Source organism: Hippopotamus amphibius, chromosome 7 (genome assembly GCF_030028045.1).
Source record: "Hippopotamus amphibius kiboko isolate mHipAmp2 chromosome 7, mHipAmp2.hap2, whole genome shotgun sequence".
Lineage (NCBI taxonomy): Eukaryota > Metazoa > Chordata > Mammalia > Artiodactyla > Hippopotamidae > Hippopotamus > Hippopotamus amphibius.
Genome location: NC_080192.1, coordinates 71,991,091 through 72,015,607, shown reverse-complemented (window position 1 = coordinate 72,015,607; position 24,517 = coordinate 71,991,091). Strand labels below are relative to the sequence as shown.

Genomic DNA, 24,517 nt, shown 5'->3' with positions numbered 1-24,517 from the left:
TATGGAGAGGGACAAAATGTTTTCATTCTTCACTGATCCATGTTTTGGGATTGTAATATTTGAATATTTATACATAAAACTTTCATAAATGATTTTATTTTTTCTCTTTGTAGAATGTATATGAAAGCATTACTGGCTTTCCAATGTGAATAAATTTTTTTGATCTTTTTTTAAACTGATGTCTGATTTCTTTCTACCTGTTAAATAACTAATCTTTTAGCTTTTTTTTTTGTTTGTTTTACACATGGCTTTTAAAATAATTGTTATGTATGGCTTTTAAGAAATTGTTATGAGAATGTAATGAAGGAATATATTTATGGTAAACAATAAAAGATAGATATTATTATTGTGTTATTGTTATTATTTCAGAAAATTCAGGAACTGTTTTCAGGGCCCAATTTCCATAGGCTAATATAGATATTGAGTTGGTATAGGGAATATTTACAGGAAATGATTCCAAGATATAATTACAAGGGATCCACATGAACTAATCCCTCAGCTGAAGAAACAGAAGCCCTTTAGCACACCTGTGTGTTCATTTTCCATTCTATCACCTTCCCTTCCTTCCCACAGGTGTAACTGTCATCCTAAATTTAATGGTTATTATTCCCTTGCATTTTGTTATAGTTTTACCACAAATGTATAGGTCCATAACACAGATGTTAAAAAGAAAATTCTAAACCCTGAGAGCTTCTAAGCTGGTGAACCTGCGAAGGTGCTGGGCGGGTAATGCACTCAGAGACAGCATGAAAGTCCTGCCCCACCCTGCCCCCGCCCTTCCCATAGATCTTGCCCTATGTAACTTTACCATTTGGCTATTCCTGAGTTGTATCCCTAATAATAAACTAGTAAATGCAAAAAAAAAAAATGTTAATTAGTTTTTCATGCTTTTAGGCTGTATGTAAGTGAAATCATATTGCTTGTATTCTTTTATGGCTTGCCTCATGTTCCTGAGATTCGTTCATGGTTCTGTGATGTCAGTGTGGGTGCTCTGAAGAGAAGACACTGAGGTGAAATAAGACATGCAAGACATTTACTGGGAGAAATGCATGTAAAAGATATGGGAGGAGGGATTGGGGTCATCAGGAAGAGGCTTCAAATCATAATGCAGGACTGACACCCAAGATAGCAAAGAAGGAAGAAAGAGTGCGAGGAAGAGGCTCAGTCGGCAGTGCAGCTGTGGAAACTGAGAAAGACTTGACCTGACAGATGAGGAGCCCCAGAGCAAAATGTATGTGTAGAGGCTTCTGTGTCCTGAAGAAGGCCTGGCTCTAGTCCCCCTGCTGCTCTCAGACATCGGCTGGGAGCCGCCCAGGGAGAGTAGCTTTGGCAGGAACACTGCAGTGGATCTGAAGTTGTGGCAGCCTGAGCTGTCTGCTGACCTGTGACAGAGTCTCTGAAAGGGAGATCTGAGAGGAGCACCTCTCTGGTCACTGCATTCCACCCCTGTGCTGTGTGAATCACCTCCTCTACATGTGTCTGGGAGCAGACCCACCTTGATTCCCATGGGTCTTATTTCCTGAGAGGAAACAGAGAAGCAGCATGTTAATGGATGGGCTACTGTCCCTGTTTCCCCAATTGGTCACAGGGCTATGCCTGGTTTTCACTGTCCCTTTCTATACTACCTACTCTGGATTCCCCTTATCCTCAGCTATCACCTTGGGTCAGGGGTCCCCAACCTTCAGGAGCTAATGCCTGATGACGTGAGGTGGAGCTGGTGTAATAATAATAGAAACATAGTGCACAATAAATGCAATGCACTTGAATCATCTGGAAACCATCCCTCCCACCCCAGTCCTTGGAAAAATTATCTTCCATGAAAATGGTCCCTGGTGCAATAGTGGTTGGGAACTGCTGCATTGGGAGGTCTCAGTGGCTTTCCTGTTGTTCTAACCAGTACCCTCATTCCTGAGGAATCTGATCATTTGGTAATCGTGTTCTTCTCAAGCTGAGGTTGCTGTATTTATTTATTCACACTTACAAGTAGGCAAAGGAATACCAAGAGGTACCCAAGCAGATCACCTGAGTTCCTCAAGTATTGCAAGTGTAATACTCCCTGCCTTCATGTGTAAAATGCACTCTACCTCCTCATGCATATGCTGCATCTTGACAGATGGCTTCCCATGCTCCCAAGGTACTGCCACTTAGAGGTACATTAGTTGTACCTTCAGGAGGCCACCCAGTGCTCCATGAAGTTGACTACTTCCGGATGGAACAATGGATCCAGGGAAGGAGTGGAGTTGGTTCATTCTGGCTTGCAAACGCCCAATGTTGCACTTTCAGATTTTGCAAGTGAGTTTGTAGTTTGAAATTGCCCAGGGTGGGAATATTTACACCATAGAAATGGACAAATACTACAAGTCATGGCTTACATTTTGTTTGTTTTCTTTCTAGGAGGTCAATAGCTAAAAATTTGCCAGCATACTACAGAGTGGATTCATAGGTCATGGGCCTGCTTTAGCCTCTCCTTCAACATAAAATGAATTCCTTGCTTGGATGCTCTCTTGTGTGGGAGTCCATGCCTGTAGATCAGGCATCCCATAATAGTGGTGATGGCTGAGGCTCTGAAGGCAGGAAAGGCATATGTATCAATCCCTGTGAGGACAAACTGCTGCCCTTTCAAAACGGAAGAGATGTGATGTAATAACTTTCCACCCTGAGATTAGTTGGTTTCCTTGAAGAATATTGCCACATCATGGGCTCAGCATTGGTCCCTGTTGCTAGTAAGTTGCACAGTCATACTTGGTAAGTGGGGCTATATTGTTTTGGGCCCTATAGTTTTCTTTTCTTGTATTGTCCTTATCCAGCTTTGGTGTCACAATAATGCTAGCCTAGTAAAATGAGTTTGGGATTGTTTGCACCTCTTCAGTTTTTTGGAAGAGTTTGCAAAGTTAACTCTTTAAATGTTTGGTAGAATTCACCAGGGAAATCATCTGGTAAGTTGTAACTTGCATATTTCTAGGAGTTTTTTATAGTTGTTTAATTTGTTGGTGTATACTTGTTTATAGTGGTCTCTAGTGATCCTTCGTATTTATGTGATGTAAGCTGTTATGTCTTCTCTTTCATTTTTGATTTGATTTGAGTCCTCTGTCTTTTTTTCTTAATTGGTCTAGCTAAAAATTTGTCAATTATGTTTATCTTTCCGAAAAACAAATTCTTACTTTTATTTATCTTTTTGTTTGTTTTTCTGGTCTCTATTTCATTTATTTCTGCTCTGATCTTTGTAATTTTCTTTCTTCTGTGAACGTTGGGCTTAGCTTGCTCTTCTTTATCTAGTTCCTTGAGATATGAAGCTAACTTCTCTATTTGAAATCTTTCTCTTTTCTTAATGTGTTTATCATCATAAGCTTTCCTCTTAGCACTGCTTTTGCTGCATCCCAGAAGTTTTGTTATATTTTGTTTCCATTTTTGTTTGGTTCAAAGTATTTTAAAATTTCCCTTTTGATTTTTTTCTTTGTGCCATTAGTTATTCAGGTGCATGTTGTTTAATTTCCACCTACTTGTTATTTTCCACTTTTACTCCTGTTATTGATTTCCCAACCATTATGGTCAGGGAGGATACTTGGTGTGATTTTCATATTCCTACATTTGTTAAGGATCATTTTGTGAGCTAACATATGATCTATCTTGGAGAATATCTGTGTTTGCTTGAGAAGAATGTGTATTGTATTTCTGTTGGATGGAATATTCTGAATATGTCTGTTAGAGTCACTTGGTCTAAAGTGTCATTCAAGTCCCCTGTTTCCTTATTGATTTTCTCTGTGGATAATCTATCCATTTTGAAAATGGGGTATTGAAATTCCCTACTCTTGTTGCATTATTGTCTTTTTTTCTCTTCTGAATGGTTAATATTTGTTGTATATGTTTGGTACTGTAATGTTGAGTATATATATATATACACACACACATACATATACAGAGCATTATCTATGCTCTTGATGAGTTAACCCCTTTATCATTATATAATGATCTTCTTTGTCTCTTGTTAGAGTTTCTGACTTAAAATCTATTTTGTTTGATATAACTATAGCTAGCCTTGCTCTTTTTTGATTTCCATTTGCATGGGACTCTTTTTCATTTCTTCACGATGAGTATATATATGTGTCCTTAAAACTAGAGTGAGTCTATTGTAGGCAGTGTATAGTTGGGTCTTGTTTTTTGTCCATTAAGGCACATTATGATTTTTAATTCGATTATTTAATCCATTTAAACCTAAAGTAATTATTGATAGGTAAGAATGTAGTAATGTTATCTTATTAATTATTTTCTTTCTGTTTCATAATGCCTTATTCCTTTCATTCGCTCTTGATTCCTTTTTTGGTGAATTGATGATTTTCTGCACTAGTATGATTTAATTCTTTCCCATCATTTTTTTGTGTATATACTGTGGGTTTTTGTTTTTTGGTTACCATGAGGCTTAGTTAAGCATCCTATACATAGAACAGCCTATTTTAAGCTAACAACTTAACTTCGATCATTTACACTTCTACTCCTGTTGAAATATTTTGTACTTTTGATGTGTCATTTTTCCTCTTCTATATTGTGTATGGTTTAAGAAATTATCATAATTAGAGTTATTTTTAATAATTTTGCTCTCTAACATTTACACTAGTGTTAAATGATTAACACATTGTTTTTCCAGTTTTCTTCTTGTAAGTGATTTCTAGTTTCATAACATTGTGATAGGAAAAGTTGCTTACATGATTTCAATCTTCTTAAATATTGTGAGACTTGTTTTGTGGTTCATATGATATGTTCTGAAGAATGTTCCATGTGCACTTGAGAAGAAGGTATTCTGCTGATTTTGGATGGAATGATTTGTATATATCTATTAATTCTATGAGGCCTAATGGGTTGTTTAAGGCTGATGTTTCCTTATAGACTTTGTGTCTGGATGATCTATTCATTAATATAAGTGGGGCATCAAAGTTAGAGGTTAGAGATTTCAGCCATTATTTCTTCAAATAAGTTTTCTGCCCCGTTTTCCCTTTCTTCTGGGACCACTACAATGTGGATTCTATTCTGCTTGTTGTTTTCCCACAGGTCTCTTAAGCTATATTCACTTTTAAAAATTCTGTTTTCTTTTTGTTGCTCAGTTTGGGTGATTTCCAGTACCATCTCTTCCAGGTCACTGATCTGTTCTTCTACTTCATCTGGTCTGCTGTTTAACCTCTCCAGTGTATTTTTTTCTGTTAAACTATTGTATTCTTCTGCTCTGTGATATCTGTTTCATACTTTCTTGTACTTTCTGTCTCTGTTAAAGTTCTCACTGTGTTCATCTATTCTTCTCTCAGATTTCATAAGCATCTTTATGACCTTTATTTTGAACTTTTTAACAGCTAAATTACTTATTCTGTTTCATTAGAATCTTTTTCTGATGTTTTTATATTGATTTTTTCATTTGGAACATATTCCTCTGTCTTGCCATTTTGCTGGATTCTCTGTGTTTGTTTCTATTAAATATTAGGTGAAACAGCTACCTCTCCTAGTATTAAAGCAGTGGCCTTATGCAGAGATGATCCATGGGACCCAGATGCACTACTTCCCTGGCCACCAGAAATAGGCAATCAAGGGACATCCCTGTGTGGGCTGTGGGAAATTGCTAGATGTAGCAGGGCCACAGCTGGGGCATGGTGTGGTGTGGTGTGCCTCCTGGCTCTAGCAGGTGAGAGGGAGAGTGCCAAAGTGGCACCCACCAGTGCTGACAGCAGCAAGGCAGAAAGAGAATTCAATGATGATGCCTACCAATGCCTCCATCTAAAGAGAGAGTCCCAGCAAGTTCCTGCCACGCTGGGAGTCACCCCAAGACAAACAAGTGGATTTCCTCCACACAATCCATCTGCCCTTTAACTGCCACTCCTGTGTGAGGTCACAAGGCAAGTGAGTCAGTGCATGAGCCCTTTAAGAGCAGGTTCTCTGGGACTTCCATAGTGGTGCAGTGGTTAAGAATCTGCCTGTCAATGTTGGGGACAAGGGTGTGATCCCTAATCCAGGAGGATTCCATATGCTGTGGAGCAACTAATCCCTTGTACTACAACTACTGATCCCCTGTGCTGCAACTACTGAAACCTGCATGCATGCTTACAACAAGGGAAGACACTGCAATAAGAAGCCCTTGCACCCCAACCAAAAGTAGCCATTGCTCAATGCAACTAGTGAAAGCCTGCTCAACTGCAAAGGCCCAACATAGCCTGAAAGTAAAAAGGAAAGAAAAGAAAAGAAAAAAAAAAAAAAAAAAGGAAAAGAAAAGAAAGAAAAAGGAGCAGGTTCCTAAAGCTCTATGCTTCTTCTGGACATAAACCCTGTTGTTTTCCAAAGCCAAAAGTTTTGTGGGCTCATCTCTCTGGCATTGGTCCCCAGGTTTGGGGTGACTGATGTGGAGCACAAACCCCTCACTCTTCAGGGTAAAGCTCCATATTCTTTTGAGATCTCTCCCACTTGTGGATTGCCATGCCAAAGCGGGGTTTTTGGTGACACCAAATCTCTGCCCCTCCTACCCATATAAATGTGGCCCTTTTATCCTTTGTTGTGGATGCACTGCTCAGTTAGTTTTCAGGTCTTTTTCAGAGGAAAGTATTTCATATACAGCTGCAGATGTGTTGTGTCCATGAGATGTGAGTTCAGGATCTTAGTGCACCACCATCTTGAAATAGTAGCCCTCGTCTCTATTTTTAATTATTATTTTTTTCTTTATTTCCTCTGACTGAATAATTTCAAATGACCTGTCCTCTGTTGCTCTAATTCCTTCTTCTGTTAGGTTGAGTCTGTTATTGAAGCTGTGTATGGAAATCTTCAGCTCAGTCATTGCAGAGTTGAAGAGTCCTTCAACTCTAGGATTTCTGTTTGTTTTTATCGCTATTTAATGGTTGCTGTTTCTTTGTTGGACTCATTTTTTAAAAGTGCATTATTTTTCTAAATTTGGTTTATTGTGTGTGTATTCTTGTAGTTCACTGAATTTCTTTAGAGGATTATTCAGAATTATTTATCCGTCCATTTATCTCCTCTTATTTAGGGCCAGTCATTGGAGCTTTATTAGTTTGCTTTTTGTGGCATGTTGTCTTGATGATTTGTGACCCTTTTGGCCTCATTGGAATCTGTGTATTTAAAGAAATTGTTGTCTCTTCCTGTCTTTGCAGTTGGCTTTGGAAGGGAAAGCCCTTCACCAGTCAGCCTGTCCAGAGATTCTGGTGGTGTCCATGGGTGGGCTTGCTGCTGGAGTCCTTGGGCAGGCAGGTCTGGTGCCTAGGTCAGCAGGTGGCCAAACCTCTTGCTTGGATCCATTGGGCCTCCCTTTGTGCTTGAGTTTACAGGAGCTGGCCAGGTGCCTGAGTCTGTGGTGATAAGCCTGGAACATGAGTCTGTGTGGGTGGGCCTGATCCTGGATCTGTGCAGGCCAGTTATTTGCTGGGCACCACTGAGGTGGGCCTGGCATCTGGTCCACAGGATCTGGCCTGGTGCTGGGGCAGGCCTGGAGGCTGTGTTCACAGGAGCTGGCCTGGAAGCTGGAGCTACCTGGGTCACCCTGGCATTTGGATGAGTCTGAAAACTTGGGCTGCAGGAATCATCCTCTAGCCCATAGTTCCAGGGCTCATGGGGCCAACCTGGGGGTTGAATTCATGGGGCCAGCCTGGAAGTTGGAGAATTGGGAGTCAGTCTGAAAGCTGGGGCTGTGGGGGCAGTGAAATGCTGGGCTGGGCAGGGAACCTGCCTCCATATGAGCCTAGAACCTAGTCCAGGGTAGCCTGTCTAAAGCCTGAGGCCATGGGGGCTGCCTGGTGCTAAGATGAGTAAGGAGCCTACGTCCACAGGAATCTACCTGGACCGTGGGGCCAATGGTACCAGACTTGCACTGGTACAGGCCAAGAGCTTAATTCCATGAAAACTCATCTGGAGTTTAAGTCTGTAGAAGCCATCCTGGTGCTGGGGTAGGCTGGGAGCCTGGGTCCATGGAGTCAGCCTGGTGCTAGGGAGGGTCAGGAGCCTGCCTGGAACCTGGGTTCATGGGAGCCTGCCTGGTGCTGGGGTGGGCTTGTAGCCTGGTTTTATGCACACCCACCAGGAACTTGGGGCCATGAGAACTGGCCTGATGCTGGGGTCAGCCAAGAGCCTGGGGCCACAAGAGGTGGTCTGGTGCTGGGAAGTGCCAGTGGTGGAGTCCACTGTGAAATCTGGTCCTTACTTCACCTCCTTCTCCCATAGGTTGGATGTCTCTCTCCAAAGGGGAGGGGTGATGGGAGTAATGCAAAACTGTCTTTCCTACCTTCTTCAGTGCATCTTTTCCTATTTCTGTGCTCCACCCAAGTGCTGTAATCCCTTACCTGGAATCCTTAGCTTTTGTGAAGGTATTTTCATGCATGGAGAGTTATTGAAACTGATGTTCCTGGGAAAGGACAAGCCCGAGAAATTCCTAAACCACCCCTTTGATAACATCATTCTCTAATTCTTCTGTTGTGTGCTGTCTGTTGCCAAATACACATATTGGCTTATTGTATTTTGCTTATTGTGTTTTACAGTACAAAAGATACTGTTTACCTTCTAAATTTTCCACTTTTCATAAATTTGCTGTTCTAGAAAAATATTCTTATTGGTGTCATTTGTTTCTTAAAAGTGCTTAGGACAGTTGTTTTATGCTCCGTGTACAATAGTTACAAAATCTGATGTCTCTATGGGTATGTTTCTTGCCTTTCTTCCTTCCCCCCTTCCCTTCTTTCCTTCCTTCCTTCCTTCCTTCTTTCCTCTCTCCCTCTCTCTCTCTTTCTGCTTGCTTGCTTTTTCCTTCTTTTTTCCCTTTCTTTCTTTCTTTCTTTCTTTCTTTCTTTCTTTCTTCTTTCTTTCTTTCTTTCTTCCTTCCTTCCTTCCTTCCTTCCTTCCTTCCTTCCTTCCTTCCTTCCTTCTTTCTTTCTTTCTTTCTTTCTTTCTTTCTTTCTTTCTTTCTTTCTTTCTTTCTTTCTTTCTTTTTCTTTCTTTTCTTTTGTCTTTCTTTTTGTTTTCTTTCTTTCTGGATGCATGGCTTGTGGAATCTTAGTTCCCCAACCAGGGATTGAACCCAGGCCCTCGGCAGTGAGAGTGTGGAGTCCTAACCTGGACTGCCAGTGAATTCCCATCACCCCCGCCTTTTTTTCCCAAAAGCCATATATATATATAATCTTCTTAATTTTACAGAGACATAGTACATTGTCAAACCCTGGAAATTGACATTGATATGCACTATTAACTGAAATACAAGCCTTATTCAGAATTCATCAGTTTTACATGTATTCTCCCATTAAATAATTTACGAACTCAGGTGAAATGTAGTAAAACTATTAATAATAGAATTTAGTGTCAACATTTTTTTCCCTACTCAGGCCCATTGACTCTGAAAAAGGTCAAAATCTGAGAGTAGTCAAAACTTGCTCAGGACTGAAAGCAAAAATCAGCCTTGCCATTAATCAGGCTGGGAGAACAGAATAATAAAGCCTGCTGAAGAAATGAAGAGAAAACACTGTCTCTTCCGAAGTCACACAGCAGTTGTAAAATACCATAATGACCTCTGTCTTCTTTAAGTCACTATGGCTTTCTTGCATGTGATGGAACCAACCTGCTCCCAAAGGCTTTGAATCAGTGAAAATGCAGCTCCCTGAGTTGTGTCCCTTGGGTCCTCTGAGCATCTCCGGGGCTGACCCATCATCTCCACTGTTGTGGTTTATGCCCCCAGAAGATTATATTCTCTTTTCCGAGGGCTGAGCATCAGTTTGGCAGAAGAACCCCTCCTGAGGTCTAAGCATCAGTCCTACAAGTTTCCTCCTTTGAGCTCCTAGATTCTTTTGTTTCCTCTTGATTCCTTCCCACATTGGGTGCTATCTGGGATACCTCGGCAACTCCTTTTTACTCTTCAGCCTTCTGACATATGTGTTCCCAGTTTCTTGTGTTCAGTTCCCTTTGTTTGCAGATGCTTGTGTGGGTTCTGCTTTCCAGACTGGATCCTGATTGAAACAGAGACCTAAGGAATTTGGGGTCCAGAATATGTGGCCTTTTCAATGCTGTTTTGTGGTCAGCATCCCAAGAAAGGGGATATGTTGACTGATGCATAATGGAGAGACTCTTTAGCTGGGTGGAGGGGATTCAAGAGGTGACACTGGCTGAACTTGGCTTTGAACAGAAGTGTCTAAATTCATAAGCACACTCTAGACACCAAATGAGATGGGATGGAGGCCTCAACAGGAAAAGACCATGTCCCTCTAAGGCCAAAAAGGAGATGGGGGTGAAATGTATGAGAGGTTGAGCAAGAAGGCTGTTTTCAGGGTTGGTAAGAGGGACTTATGGAGATGCTTGCCTAGAAGGTTCTATCTTATTCTTAGTACTTTTCCCCCCACATGAATATGAGGCTGTAAGTGCATCTAGGCTGCCTTCTGAAATTCACTTCAGTCAACTTAACTTGTATTAGAAAACTTTTACAAGTAACCTCAGCAGATGGTGTGTGTGTGTGTGTGTGTGTAAGAAACATATAGAAAAATAACTTACCATTTGTATAGGCCCTAAAAATGTCCTGCATTACTAGAACAAAGAGTGAGGGATAGGTTGGCATCTGGGACTCTGTTTTTGGAGAAATCACTACCTACCTCATTAGTCCTTAGGCTGGTCTGGAGTCCACTATATTTGGGGGCAGCAGGGACCAAGATTATCTCAGTTAAGTGTGTGTTGCTCAATGCCTGTGGCTCCCAAGAGAATGGAGGTGCATCTCGGAGGGACAGAAAGAGTGGGGGAGGAGCTTTTAGCCTAACCCTCCATTCAGGGGTGGCCTGAGGTGGAAAGGTTGGGTGGCCGAGAATGCCAGATGGCTCATGCCTGAGCCCACAGCTAATTTTGCCATCACAGCACTTTTTTTTTTTTTTTTAGATTTAAACACAAATATTTTAATTACAGACATATTACCCATTGGGGTGTGCTATGGGATTCTATTCAGCAACACAAGGAACAACTTTTCATATACACAACAGCAGTGATGAATCTCAAAAGAATGATGCTGTGTGAAAAAAAATGCAAGACCCAAAAACTACAGAGTCTATAGTTCCATTTGTTTGAGGCTTAAAACCAGATCAAACTAATCTATGGTAACAGAAGTCAGAAAGTGGTGGCCCGGAAGGGGGGCTATTTGACTGAAAATGGGCAGGAGAGAGCTCTGCAGAGCATCACAGCACTTTTTAAGTGGGACTGCAGTGATGAAAGTTCCCGGCCCCAGGTGATGGGTTCTCTTCACTTAGAGCCTGTATGTCCAGTCCTAGTCACCGAGCGACACAGCAGGAGAACTGGGGTGGGGAAGTCTCTCAGTCTCTCCTTCCTGAGTCACCCAGGGTCTGTCGTTAACCCTGTTGCTGAGGCTTGGCTCAGTGCTTACTTCTCGACTAGCCCAGGCAGGTCAGCCTTGTGCGGATGCTGTGATTTCTTCATCTGAGTCTCACGGCATCTTCTGGCAGGAAGATCTGGCTTTCCTCTTTCGTGTCATAAGATGCTCACGCCCCACTGAGGAAACTGGCACCTCCCTGTGCTCTCCAGATAAATACTGGCCACTCTGTCAGAGCCCATCACTGTTCTCAAGGGCGCCTGGAGCTGCGATTCAGTCCCCTGCACTTTTGATAAAGGTTCTTGCCAGCGGATAGCTGAAAGGTCCCTTGATTCTTATACATCCATCTTTTCTGTGCTTTAGGGCTCAGTGAGGGGTGGAGCCATGCCAGGCTAGGTCCATGTCTTGTGCTGTGTGGGTAGCTGCTTCTTACTGGGGGTCTGCTAGGATCCTGGCAGAGCTGCCTTGGCCTGGGTCCCTCCCCTCTTCCCAGGCACATGAATTTGGTGGGGAAGGCTGCTGGGAAGAGGAGACACAGACATCAGGGAGCTGTGGGGTATTGAAGGTCAAAAGTCATGCCTGGCCTTGGAACCTCTAAGGGGATACTGTTCCTGGCTGGATCTCTGGGTGGAGGAAAATTCTGCTTGATAGCCCTTCCCTGAGGTTGCCTTGAGGTTTTGTCCCAGGCGGTGGCCTAGATCTTCTGACAAGGGCTTTGTATCAGGCCAGGCTTCCCAGCTCCCTGCCCAGAATCAGGATCTTAAGAACCAGTGTCCCTGGAGGGTCTTGAAATGTCTCCTGAGGCTCACATCTCCTATCACTGTCCCCACAGGTGCTGAGACAACCTCGCTATGGCAGGCATTCCAAAAGACCATGGAAGAATCCATCCATTAGGTGATGTGTGGATGGGGTCAGGAGACCGGGGATGCTTATGCCTGTCTCTTTTGGACACCCCAGACTTCTCTGCTCCTTCTTGCATATGGATCTTACCATCCAATGCTGTCCATCTCCCACTGGACCGAGAGGATGAGGACCATTTCTTATTCACTGCTCCAACTCCAGATCTGGTCTGGGACCAAGCACAATGTGGCTGTCAAAGACAGTAGATGGACCTTGACACATGTGTACTTATGGGGATGAGGGTTTACCCTCTTAGACCACTTACAGCCCTTGTCCTCCTCACCAGAGCCCACAGTTTTACTGGAAATAAAGTCTGGCTGAAGTGTCATGTGAGAGCTGCTGGTTTTGATGTGTAAACCCTGAGCCATGCTTCCGGAAGGGCTAGAGTAGATGATCTCTCTCCTAGCATCTGGCAAAGCAACCTTAATCATATTTCATCACATTTCTTTTCTATTTAAATAGCAATGGATAAACCTCGGGTTGCAGAAGTCTCTGACTTGAGACAGCAGGTGTGGGCCTTTCAGCGTCAGGTCCTGGTGGCAGTTCCACGGAGTGAAAATGTGGCTCCAGGTAGGTGAGAGGTCATCAGGTGGTTGATCCTTGGAGGCAGCCCCCTCACATCAGTGTGGATGGGATGCTGGTACCCTGACTTTGATTAAAAGTGTGGCTTTATAACAGGGCCCAGTTGGAGGGGGAAGAATTCCACACCTGCTTGGGAAGGGGTGTCTGGGACCAGGGCAAAGAGAGCAGAGAGAGTGGAGCGGCGTTCTGGGAAGCAGGAGAGCTGCTTTCAGTGACCTGAAGGCCTGTCTTAGGGAAGAGGAATGGCTTGTTCTCCTTGACTTCTGGTGTCCTAAGAGGACTAGTTGGTTGGATAGCACAGGAAGGCAGATTTCAACATCACAGTAGGCAACACTTGCCAATGAACAGAGCTCTCCAAGGATCAGAGTGGCTGCTTGGGGTTGGAGCGTCTCACCTCCAGGTTTTCAAGCAGAGGTGTGAAAATCTCTAGGGTGGGGTCTGTCTCCTGTTTAACTCTTTGTGTTTGCTGCATTTCCTAGCGCAGTGATTGGTGCTTCATGTGAATGAATGAATGAATGAATGAGTGAATGGATATGGGGCTGGCCATTTTGTGGGTCTGGTGTGGTAGGGATTATACTCTTAAGGTCTCTTCCAGCCTTGCCTGGAAGATCCTGGTCTTTTCTGACTTCAAAAGGGCACTGACACCATATCCCCTCCTATCTAACAGTTCCTGTCCCTATTATCACAAACAAGAATCCAGACTCTCTTGAGAAAGACAAAGGGAATCCCATTTATTTGGGAATCCAGAGTCCAGAAATGTGTCTGTGTTGTGAGGACATCGGAGGACAGCCCAAATTGCAGCTTAAGGTGAGTGACTCAAAAAAACAAAGTAGAATAAACCCTAATTTCTTTTCTAAGAAATTGATTTGTTTGGAAGTCTAATGTTATAATTAAAAAGGAAACCCCCTCCTTGTTCTTAAGGAGGGTAAGATCTTAAGGAGGATATTCTTAAATATCCTCCAGTGTCCCTCACTCCTCTAGAGTGATGTGCATGCAATAGACTTCAATTTGATTTATCCTGCCCCTTACTCATTGAGGACTCATCTTTCTTAAATAGTCAGACATTCTCAGCAATGTTTTTTCTTTTTTAAGTTGGTGTATAGATATTTTACAATGTTGTGTTAGTTTCTGCTGTACAATGAAGTGAATCAGCTATATGTATACATATATCCCTCCCTCTTGGACCTCCCTCCCACCCCACCTCCCCATCCCATGCTCTAGGTGACCACAGAGCACCAAGCTGAGCTCCCTGCACTGTACAGCAGTTTCCCACTAGCTATCTGTTTTACACATGGCAGCACACGTATATCAATCCCACTCTCCCAATACATCCCACCTGCCCCAACCCTGGGTCCACAGGACCATTCCCCATGTCTGCCTCTTTATTTCTGCCCTGCAAGTAGGTTCATCATTTCTAGATTCCATGTTAACATAAGATATTCTCTTTCTGACGTCCTTCACTCTGTATGACAGACTCTAGATCCATCCATATCTCTATAAATGTTTATTCAAGTATATTCTCTCCATTCTGTCTCCTCTGTCCTTTTTGAATTTCTATTCATCAGTTATTCAAGATCTTCCTTCAATATCTCACCTAATTTTTCTTTTTTCTTTTTTTTTGACCCTCAGGAGTTCAGATTTATTTGTTTTAAATAATAAAAATACAACTTTCCATGAAAATTTGATACAATATAAGAAATTTCTCTGAAAATTCAGTTTCCCTAATTTAAAAATTCCAATTGACTTACACCTTCCAGTAGAAATATTCATAAAGTTGTCAGTTTGTGTAAGTTGCATGAGAAAGATGATATAAATTTTCAGAGGAGGCAAATTTAACGTACCATTTATAACAACTTTTCCTAAAGCCATAGTATAAATATGCTATTTCTCATATTCACATTTCTTAAAATCCAATCCTGATGAGATATGGGTTAATAAGAGTTATAGCTATATATGTTTAATAACTATTAATTTAATTTTGATGAAAGCTAGTGTACCACAGCAGCTAGAATTATTTTACAAAACTCAAATCCTAAGGGATGTCCTTTCAGACTCCCCATCAAATAAGAAAACATTGATCACTATACGCTAATAGACAACGTCTTAGTTCAGCCCCTGGTTTAAGTATTGGGAAATAACAATCCTCCTCTACTGTCATTTAGAGGAAAATGTCAAAATTATATAAAGAATAAATGATTTTTTTTATAAAATGTTTTTCTTCACCTAATTTTTCATTCTTTCTGTCTTTTATTTTTTCATGTTGCATTCTGGGAGAATTTGTTGGTTCAATATCCCAGGTCATGATTACCTTTTACGTTTCACCCTGTCTGCTAAATTATCCTTCACCTTGTATTTCCCGAAATTTCAATCTTTACTATGTTAATTGTCAAGCTCTCTAGTTGGTTTTGTGTTTTTCTTCTTTATAAATGCCTATTAGTAGAAACTTGTTTCTGAAACTTCAGTTTACAGCAATTAAACTTAGTTCAACCCAATATAATCCAAGTCAGCAAATATATGTGTTCCTACTGGCCGCCGGCCTGTTGAGGGCACTTGCGAGTCATCAGTGCACAGGTTGGCAAAGAGCCCTGCCCTCCTGGGCCTTGCATTCCAGTGGGAGAAGAGAAGTCGTCCATAAGAGGTATCATCATGGATGAATCTGTGACATGTGAAAGGGTGTTGTGTTCCCTGGGAAAGAACGATTAGAGTCGGGTGAAGAGACTGCCAGTACCAGCAACAGCTGGAGTCTGGCTGCATGGTAAAGAGTACAGCAGGCATTATTGCAAAGGTGAGATTTTAGCAGACAGGAGAGGAGGCAAAGGAGGGAGCCAGCAGAGTGTCCAGTGAGGGCAAGTTCAAGGACCAGGAGTGAGCTGGAGAGGAGGTGGAGTTCAGAGAAAGGCAGATGGTGAAAGACCTTGGCCACCTTCAAAAGGACTTTAACCCTTCAACCAATTAATTCAGTCAATTCACATTGTTAGAATGTTTTGAATAGAAGAGTGACATGAATGGACAGATCTTTTAAAAGGTATATATGTATGCATGTATGTAGGTAGTTAGTTAGTTACTTAGTTGGTTAGTTATTGGCTGTGTCGGGGTTTATTTGCAGCAAGTGGGATTGTCCATTGCAGCGTGCAGGCTCTCCGTTTGCAATGCACCAGAATCTCTCTAGTTGTGGCTGGTGGGCTACAGAGTGCCCGCACTTAGTAGCTGCTGCATGTGGGCTCTGAAGTTGTGGCATGCAGGCTCAGTAGTTGCAGTGATTGGCCTTAGATGCCCCGTGGCATGTTGGATCTTAGTTTCCCAACCAGGAATCCAACCGACATCCCCTGCATTTCATTGCAAGATGGATTCTTAACCACTGGACCACCAGGGATTATTTTGACTGTTACTTGAGAGCCAAGTGTGAAGGACAAGGGGGAAATTCCTGTCAGTGGCTTTGAGGCGATCCTGTGTGATCTGACGGATATGGGGATAGCATGCAGGTAGGAAGAAAAAGGTCAGATTCTGGAAATATTTTGAATTGAGTCAATGGGCTTTGCTGACAGAGTGAATGTGGAGTGTGATTAAGAAGATGAGGACTGCACAGTACATTTTCAGCTCTGTAGGCAAGAGCTGCATGATGTCGACCCTGCAGTCTTTGTTAAAGACTTTGAATTTTGTCATAATTCCAAGAAAATCACTCAAGACATTTAAGCTGGAAGGTAACATGATCTTATTTATTCAATTATTTCAGTTCACAGTTCACTCAATTGCTTTGTGGAGAATGGGTGGTAGGGATGGAGCAGGTGTGGGGGAGGGAGTGAGAAATGGCTCAATTCAGGAAAGATTTTGGAAATAGGGTTCATAGGCCTTGCTGCTGGGTTGGATGTTGAAGAATCAAAGAAAGCAGTATCAAGGATGACACCTAGGTTTTTGGCTGCCCAAAGAATTGGGTAGATTAACTGGATGCCATTAACTCAATAAAGGAATCTTTTGGGAAAATTCCCCCTACTCAGGATGGAATGTGGCTGAATTATGGACCATTCCTGTGTCTCCTTGGAGATCGTGGACATAATGTAATTTACTTAGAAATACTTACCTTACCTAAATATAATGATATGTGAGTATATGAATATACACATCTACAAATATACTTCTATGTACAATATAGAAAACCTTTTCAGATTGTTCTATACACTTTATTTCATTTCAGTGCCAGTCCTTTGATTTGTTAGCCCCTCTTGTACCTTTTACGTGGCTTTGCCCTCTCTCATGTGTTTGACAATTAATTGGAAACTCTTGTACCCCACACCCTGGTGGTCCTTTGCCAGAGCATGTGTTCTTGCTGGAGCAGGGCTCTCAGGGATGCAGCTTTGGTGAGGGAGGACCTTGCCTTCCTGATGCAAATTTGCATCTCCTTACTTTTCCTGGGGGAAGGGTGGTGGGGTCCCCTGCGGCCTCTAGGGTGAGGAGTTCCAATTTGTCATTCAAGGGTGGCTACTTGTTCATGAACCTGTGCCTGTGTCACTCCATGCCAACTCTGGACTTGAGGGTGGGGGCCATAAAGGTGAGATTTCATGTGTGCGCTCTCTGCTGTTCCTTTGGAATGTGCTTTTCTAGGCTGCTCTAATAGATGCAGAGGGTTGGTTGCTCCAACTTGGAACATTTATTGCTTGTGTATAAGTAAGCTGGAACTACTCAAGCAGGCTGTGCTGCTCCTTCTGGCATTTTCTGTCCTGTTTCAGGACCGGAAGATAATGGATCTGTACAACGAAGCTGAGCCGGTGAAGCCCTTCCTTTTCTACCACAGCCAGACAGGCAGTACCTCCAGCTTTGAGTCTGTGGCTTTTCCCGGCTGCTTCATCGCCTCCTCCGAGAGAGGCCAGCCCATCATTCTCACTTCGGAGCTGGGGACAACGTACAATACTGCCTTCCATATAGATTTCAAGGATTGAACTCAGCCTAGAGGTGGCAGCTTTGTTTTATAATTTCAAGTTCTCAGCGTGTTTTCATCGATATTATCTCAGCGTCATTGTACATCGATGCTGTTCTCATCTTATTTTATGAATTGGAGAAGAAGCAATGACTTTGTGGCAACCAAGGAATAGAACGTGGACTCAAAAGCAGAATGTGGGCTCTCCTTTCAGCTGAAACTGTCCATCCCTCCAGCCATTTGTGCGATGACATTGGGACCCACAAAACAGTTGGAGCCTCTCCCAGGTGTGGTTATGAAGAAGCCTCAGGGCTCATGAATCTTACCCAAGATCCCGGGACTAGCACAGAGCTGATCTTTGTTTTTGTTTTGCTTTGTTTCCTTTACTAATGGGATTCTATTTCCCATAATCTCTATACATTGCTAGTATATTGCAAGGAGTGTAATACATCCCTTTAAGGGTTAGGAACTTGTAAAGTAAAACAATTCTTAATTAAATAACTTTGTCTAATTCTAATCTGTTACTATAAGACCAAATCCACCTGCCAATGCCGGGGACATGAGTTCAATCCCTGGTCCGGGAAGATCCAACATGCCACAGAGCAACTTAAGCCCTTGTGCCACAACTACTGAGCCTGCACTCTAGAGCCTGTGATCCACAACTACAGGAGCCCGTGTGCCTAGAGCCCGTTCTCCACAACAAGAGAAGACACCGCAATGAGAAGCCCGTGTACAGTAACAAAGATCCACCACAGCCAAAAATAAATGAATAAATAAAATAAAACGAAATATAAACTCCATGTGTTTATACAATAAGAAAGCTAAAACAGATATAAAGTGAAACAAGAAGGAAACTGAAATTAGCAAGAGGAATTGAATGAGGACACTGCAGTGGGTGAGCCTGTCCTGGAGCTTAGCTGAGGGGAGGGCCCTTATCAACAGTGATAGAGTGGTGGGAGGGAGAGTGCATGTAAAAGGGCACCCCGATTTGACTACTTTCTGTGTAGTCTCACAGCCTTGCTTTCTTTTCCTTTTAGACATTCTCACTGCCTTTAAACATCTGTAGTAAATGTGCCTTTTTTTGGAACAGAGGGGCTAAATTTCCCACCAGCTGTGCTTCACATGATATATTCTGATGAGATGAAATAACTGACTGTGGGTATAATTGTGGAACGTTGTAGGTCAGATCTAGTTCTGTATCCCATAGATTTCTTATTTTGACTCTGATACTACAAAGGCAGAAAATTATGTTTGCTTAAATACAGTCAACGAAATAGCACCAGTAGCTTAAATGTTTTAAAAAAGCTTTCGGACGATGAGACCACATACTCTACTAGGTACATTAGTTAGCGCTCAGTAAGCATCGCTTCAATGCAGTGTTTCTTGATTTGCAATAATTTTCTTCTTCAGTGAAATATATGTTTAGCATGCAGTTTATAATAGTCAACATTAAAGTGAGCAGTAAGCTAATTAGTTCTGGAATATCAAATAGAAGACTTAGTGACTGGATATATAGTACTACACTCACTGCTAATACATGGTGACAGGTTGCCTCATCTGCCAATTTACATTGTTACATTATCGATTGCTCTGACAATTGGGATCTGATGACACATTCACTTGTAACATGATTGTGGTTCTGAGTGCTATGGCATCTGCATCGTACCAGGCTGTGTAATGATTCAGGTTTCCCATCTCCTTTCTCTACTGTGAAATCTTTGTTCATGAAGGCGCTATGACACCCTGTATAGTCACTTGGCACATATAGGAGCTCACGCAAAGCTGTAATATGCATCCTGGTGCCATGTGGCTGGGCTTGGGTTAAGGCAGTCATTCTAGTCATCCAGAAGAGATTCTGATAACTCATTTAGAGTGTAATCCAAATGAAAACATAAAGACTTCCCTGGTGGTCCATTGATTAGGACTCGGCCCTTTCACTGCTGTGGGCCCGGGTTCAACCCCTGGTCGTGGAAGTAAGATCCCTCATGCCATGTGGGCTGGCCAAAAAACAAACGAACAAACAAGCAAACAAACAAGCCAACAGCAAACATAAATGAAAACATAATTATCTCATAGCTTGTGAAACCCAGAGAGCAGACTTCTATGCACCCCTTGTTTACCCGTCACATTTGAGCAATATCACAAACCAGGGGCCCCCAACCCCCAGGCCGTGGACCTGTACCAGTCTGTGGCCTGTTAGGAGCAGGGCACACGGCGGGAGGAGAGCGGTGGGCAAGCGAGGGAAGCTTCATCTGTCGCTCCTCATCCTTAACAGTACTGCCTGAACCATCACCCCCCCGACTCCCACCCCAGCCATGGAAAAATTGTCTTCCATGAAACTGGTCCCTGGTGCCAAAAAGGATGGGGACAGCTGCCATACACAACATGGCACAGGGTATGAAATATTGGAAGGCCCCTGTGAGTAGCAACCTCATTTTCTGAGGATTCCCTGGTGCACTCCTGATTGTCACATGTTTGCTGTATCAAATACTCTTACATTTGAGTCCCGTGAGCTCCAGGCCAATGTTCATTGAAGGAGTGAGTTCCTTTGGCTTTTTAGCAAGTAAATGCCCACAGAGGGCCTTGATGCAGTGGGAGAGGGCCTTTTGGATTCCAGTGGGGGAATTAAGAACCTTGCCACCAAAATCACAAGTACAGAGAACACAGTTGAGTGGGATGTTTTCCTGTCGAGCTGCTTTGGGGCTCACATCTTCTTGCACCAGCATTGCTGAAAGGGCAAAGGCTGTTTCCTGAAGACACTGTCCCTTGACTCATGAACGGCTGGGCATGGGGACTAAGGATGCTGCCCCCAAACCCTGAGAGCGATGGTTGTAATGGATCATTCTTCATGTCAATGAAACATCAGTTTTTACTTCTTAGACTTTAGAAAGTTATTTAAATGAAGATTTTTACCAAAAGAGTGCATGTCTATGGTTAAAAGCAATATTCTCCTAGGGAGGGAATATGGGGATATGTGTATAAAAACAGTTGATTGAACCTGGTGTACCCCCAAAAAAATAAAAAAATAAAATAAATTAAAAAAAAAAAAAAAAAGCAATATTCTCCTGCCTCAGTCTTATTTTTCAGCCAACTGCTTTCTATTTCATGAAGCAACTGCTTAGTCTTTCACAGCTCCTTTTCTGTTTTCCTCCATGTGTCTAGGTATATGCTTTACTTCTTTTTTTTAAAGTGCAAACTTTGTACACTATCTTTTCTATCAGACGTGTGTCATTGGCATCTCCATTGGCCAAAAGTCACATGCTCTTTATTTTCTACAAGTTAACAGTAAGTAGTGAGTCAAACAAAGTGGTATTTGTCGAGAGTAAGATGAAGCTTGGGTGGGCCTGGTAGATAATGCTCTAGCATGATATTGCAAAGCACGCAATAGAGGAAAGGGGACCTTCCTACACTGTTGGTGGGAATGTAAATAGGTGCAGCTGCTATGGAAAACAGAATGAAGCTTCCTTAGAAAACTAAAAATAAAGTTACCATATGATCTTGCAATCCTGCTCCTGGGTTTATATCCAGAACAAATGAAAATTCTAATTCGAAAAGAAACATGCACCCCGATATTCATAGCAGCATTGTTTACAACAGCCAAGACATGGAAGCATCATGGACGTCCATCAACAGATGAATGGATGAAGAAGATGTGGTCTATACACACAATGGAATCTTACTCAGCTATAAAAAAGAATGAAATAATGCCATTTGCAGCAACATGGATGGATGTAGAGATTAAAGACAAATATCATATGCTATCCCTCATATGTGGAATCTACAAAATGTTACAAGTGAACTTATTTACAAAACATAAATAGACTCATAAACATAGAAAACAAACTTATGGCTACCAACGGGGAAAGGGAGGAGGGGTAAATTGGGAATTTGGGGTTAACCGATACACTACTATATGTGTAATAGATAACCAATAAGGACCTACTGTATACACAGGGAAGTATCTTGTAATAATCTATAATGGAAAAGAATCTGAAAAAGAATATCTATATATATATAGACATAGGTATCTGTATCTGTAAATATATAACTGAATCACTTTCCTGTATACCTGAAACATTCTGTAAATCAACTCCATTTCAATTAAAAATAAACAGCACACAATAATTTTTTCACCTTCTCCCACCTCCTCTTCCAGGAATTGGATATTTTTTTTTTTCAGATCTTTATTGGGGTAATATTGCTTTACATTGTTGTGGCAGTTTCTGCTGTACACCAAAGTGAATCAGCTGTATTTATACATATATCCCCATATCCCCTCCCTCTTGTGCCTCCCTCCCAATCCTCTAAGCCTTTACCAATCATCTAATTGATCTCCCTGTCTTATGCAGCAGCTTCCCACTAGCTCTCTGTTTTACATTTGGTAGTGTATATATGTCAATGCTACTCTCTCACTTCATCCCAGCTTCCCCCCACCCCTGCCAATGTCCTTAAGCCCATTCTCTACAACAGCACCTTTATTCTTGCCCTGCCATGGGATTCATCAGTACTATTTTTTAAAGCTTTTTATTGGAATATAATTGCTTTACACCCTTGTGCCAGTTTTTGCTGTACACCAAAATGAATCAGCTGTATTTATACATATATCCATATATCCCCTCCCTCCTGTGACTCCTTCCCACCTTTCTTATCCCAGACCTCTAAGTCATCACCCTTCATCGAGTTTATCTCCCTGTGTTATGCCGCAACCTCCCACTAGCTATCTATTTTACATTTGGTAGTGTATATATGTCAATGCTGCTCTCTCACTTTTTTCACCTTCCTCCTCCTCCTCTCCCAGGAATTGCATAGTTTTTCTTAATGATATCACCTCTTCTAGCCTTTTCATTTTATGGGTGAGGAAAGAGGGGTGCATGGTGTGGCTGTGACTTGCCGAAAGTGGCACTGACATTGAGTATTTGAACTGGAAATAATGATACTTTTGATCTTGGGTCCTTCAAGTTCTGTCTCCTGGACTTGGGATATTATGAAACACTGTGGGAGAAATCAGCAAGACAGCAAATATGAGACACCTCACACCCATCATTGGGGCTGTCCTCATCTAGCAGGGTGTCAGCAGATGACCCACCCCAGGTGGAGCCCTCCTGGCCACCTAAGCATCATTATGCAATGACATTAGTGCTGAGCTCTATCGTGCACCTGTTTCTCAACCTTGAAGCAATATGAGAATCACCTGGGGTGTAAACTAAAAGCTCAGGTGTCTGGGTAAAATTTAGACCTAGTAAGTTAAGCCCATTCCCCTCAGAACTGCAGCTTGCTAGGTTTAGAATAGGGCCTAAGATGAAAGAGATGCATATGGCCAGGTATGGGGACAGAGCATGGAGTGGCCATGCTCCCTGAAGGTGCCATTCTCTCAAGATCTCCACATGTCCACCAGCCCAGAATGTCTCCAAACCCTATTCTTCTTCATCTTCTCTTTTTGTTTTTGTTTTTGTGGGTGTGTGTGTCTCTATTTGGTTTTGACTGTGTTGGGTCTTTGTTGTTGCACTAGGACTTTTTCTAGTTGTGGTGAGTGGGGGCTACACTACATTGCAGTGCACAAGCCTCTCAGTGGTGGCTTCTCTTATTGCAGAGCATGGGCTCTAGGCACACAGACTTCAGTAATTGCAGCACCGGGGCTCAGTTGTTGTGCTGCATGGGCTTAGTCGCTTCAAAGCACGTGGGATCTGGGATCTTCCTGGACCAGGGATCGAACCCATGTGCCCTGCATTGGCGGGTGGATTCTTAGCCACTGTACCACCAGGGAAGTCCCTCTTGGGGTTTTTATGCAGGTGTCATTACATGGGTATGATTGATTAGATCATTGCCATTGGAAATTGATTCCACCTCCAGCCTCTCTCCCTTCCCTGGAGGTCAATGGTGGGTGGCACTGAACGTTTCAAACCCTCTAATCAAATAGTTGATTTTCATGGAAAGCAATAAAACTCACCTCCTTAACCTAACAAGAGACACCTTTATTGCTCTCAACACTTAGGACATTCCAAACGTTTTTGGAGCTCTGAGCCAGGAATGGGGACAAAGACCAAATATATATTTCTTAATACAAATCCAAACACATGGTTCCATATTGGCTGGGCTGTGTCCTAAAGAGGTAAAATAATATTCAGATGAGTGCTTGAGATATCAGGAGGCAGGTTTCCCTGTATGGGCTTTTCCCTTAGCACTGGGAAATGTCCCTCTGTCCTATGGAGTGGTAACCAAATCTCCCTCCCAGGCTACAGGGGAAGAGGCATGTGCCATCTGCAGGGGTTGGGGGTGGAATGGGAGTGGGCAGGGAGGACAGGAAAGGCCAGCTCTCAGCATTGCAGTGGTGAACTGCACCCTACCCATAGCTTTCATAAGCCAGCTCATAGAGAGGTCACCATCGTTGGTGTGATGCCTTCCTAGGAGCTGGTGAGACCTGGGAAAACACTGGCTCCATCTGGGAGAAAATTTTGTTTTGGGAAGTAGAAAGATCAGAGCTAAGAGGACTGGTGACAAATTTTATTTTTCTATGTGGAAAACAGACTGTGTTCATGGTTTTTAAAAATGATGTTTTCCAGAAACAGACTCACAGACATAGAGAACAGAGTTCTGGTTGCTAACGCAGAGGGGGAGAGGGAGAGGGATGGAATGGAAGTTTAGGATTAGCCAATACAAACTATTATATAGAGAGTGGATAACAACAAGGCCCTACTGTATAGCACAGGAAATGCTATTCAAGATCCTGTGATAAAATACATGGAAGAGATAGGGTCAAGATGGCCGAGTCGGAGGACGTGCACTCACTCTCTCTTGTAAGA

General features: G+C 42.5%; 2 protein-coding genes across 7 annotated transcripts in view; both read left to right on the top strand.

Moving 5' to 3' along the window:
* Window positions 1–2,679: 2,679 nt before the first annotated feature.
* Window positions 2,680–20,843, top strand: LOC130857316 (interleukin-36 gamma-like). Of its 4 annotated transcripts, none has more exons than XM_057742865.1 (5): window positions 2,680–2,745; window positions 12,156–12,217; window positions 12,686–12,793; window positions 13,473–13,612; window positions 17,530–20,843. In XM_057742865.1, exons 2-5 carry the CDS (start codon window positions 12,175–12,177, stop codon window positions 17,737–17,739), a joined length of 501 nt encoding a protein of 166 aa, XP_057598848.1. In that variant the 5' UTR covers window positions 2,680–2,745; window positions 12,156–12,174; the 3' UTR covers window positions 17,740–20,843. The 4 variants fall into 4 exon arrangements, with proteins under 4 accessions (XP_057598848.1, XP_057598850.1, XP_057598847.1 ...); XM_057742867.1 differs by lacking the exon at window positions 2,680–2,745 and adding an exon at window positions 2,849–2,936; XM_057742864.1 differs by lacking the exon at window positions 2,680–2,745 and adding an exon at window positions 11,575–11,646 and having other exon boundaries at window positions 17,530–20,838.
* The window catches only part of LOC130857317 (interleukin-36 alpha-like), a 49,795-nt gene continuing 38,752 nt past the window's right edge, over window positions 13,475–24,517 (top strand). For all 3 annotated transcript variants that reach the window (XM_057742870.1, XM_057742871.1, XM_057742869.1), the window contains exon 1: window positions 13,475–13,612. The gene's annotated coding sequence lies outside the window, so the exon portion shown is untranslated. The remainder of the gene's footprint in view (window positions 13,613–24,517) is intronic.

Bases quoted from the DNA above. Each gene is read 5' to 3' on its own strand.
- LOC130857316 (XM_057742865.1), top strand. From the start codon at position 12,175: ATGGCAGGCATTCCAAAAGACCATGGAAGAATCCATCCATTAG. The intron at 12,218-12,685 runs GTGATGTGTGGA...CTATTTAAATAG, and splicing joins TGGAAGAATCCATCCATTAG to CAATGGATAAACCTCGGGTT. The intron at 12,794-13,472 runs GTAGGTGAGAGG...CCTATCTAACAG, and splicing joins GAGTGAAAATGTGGCTCCAG to TTCCTGTCCCTATTATCACA.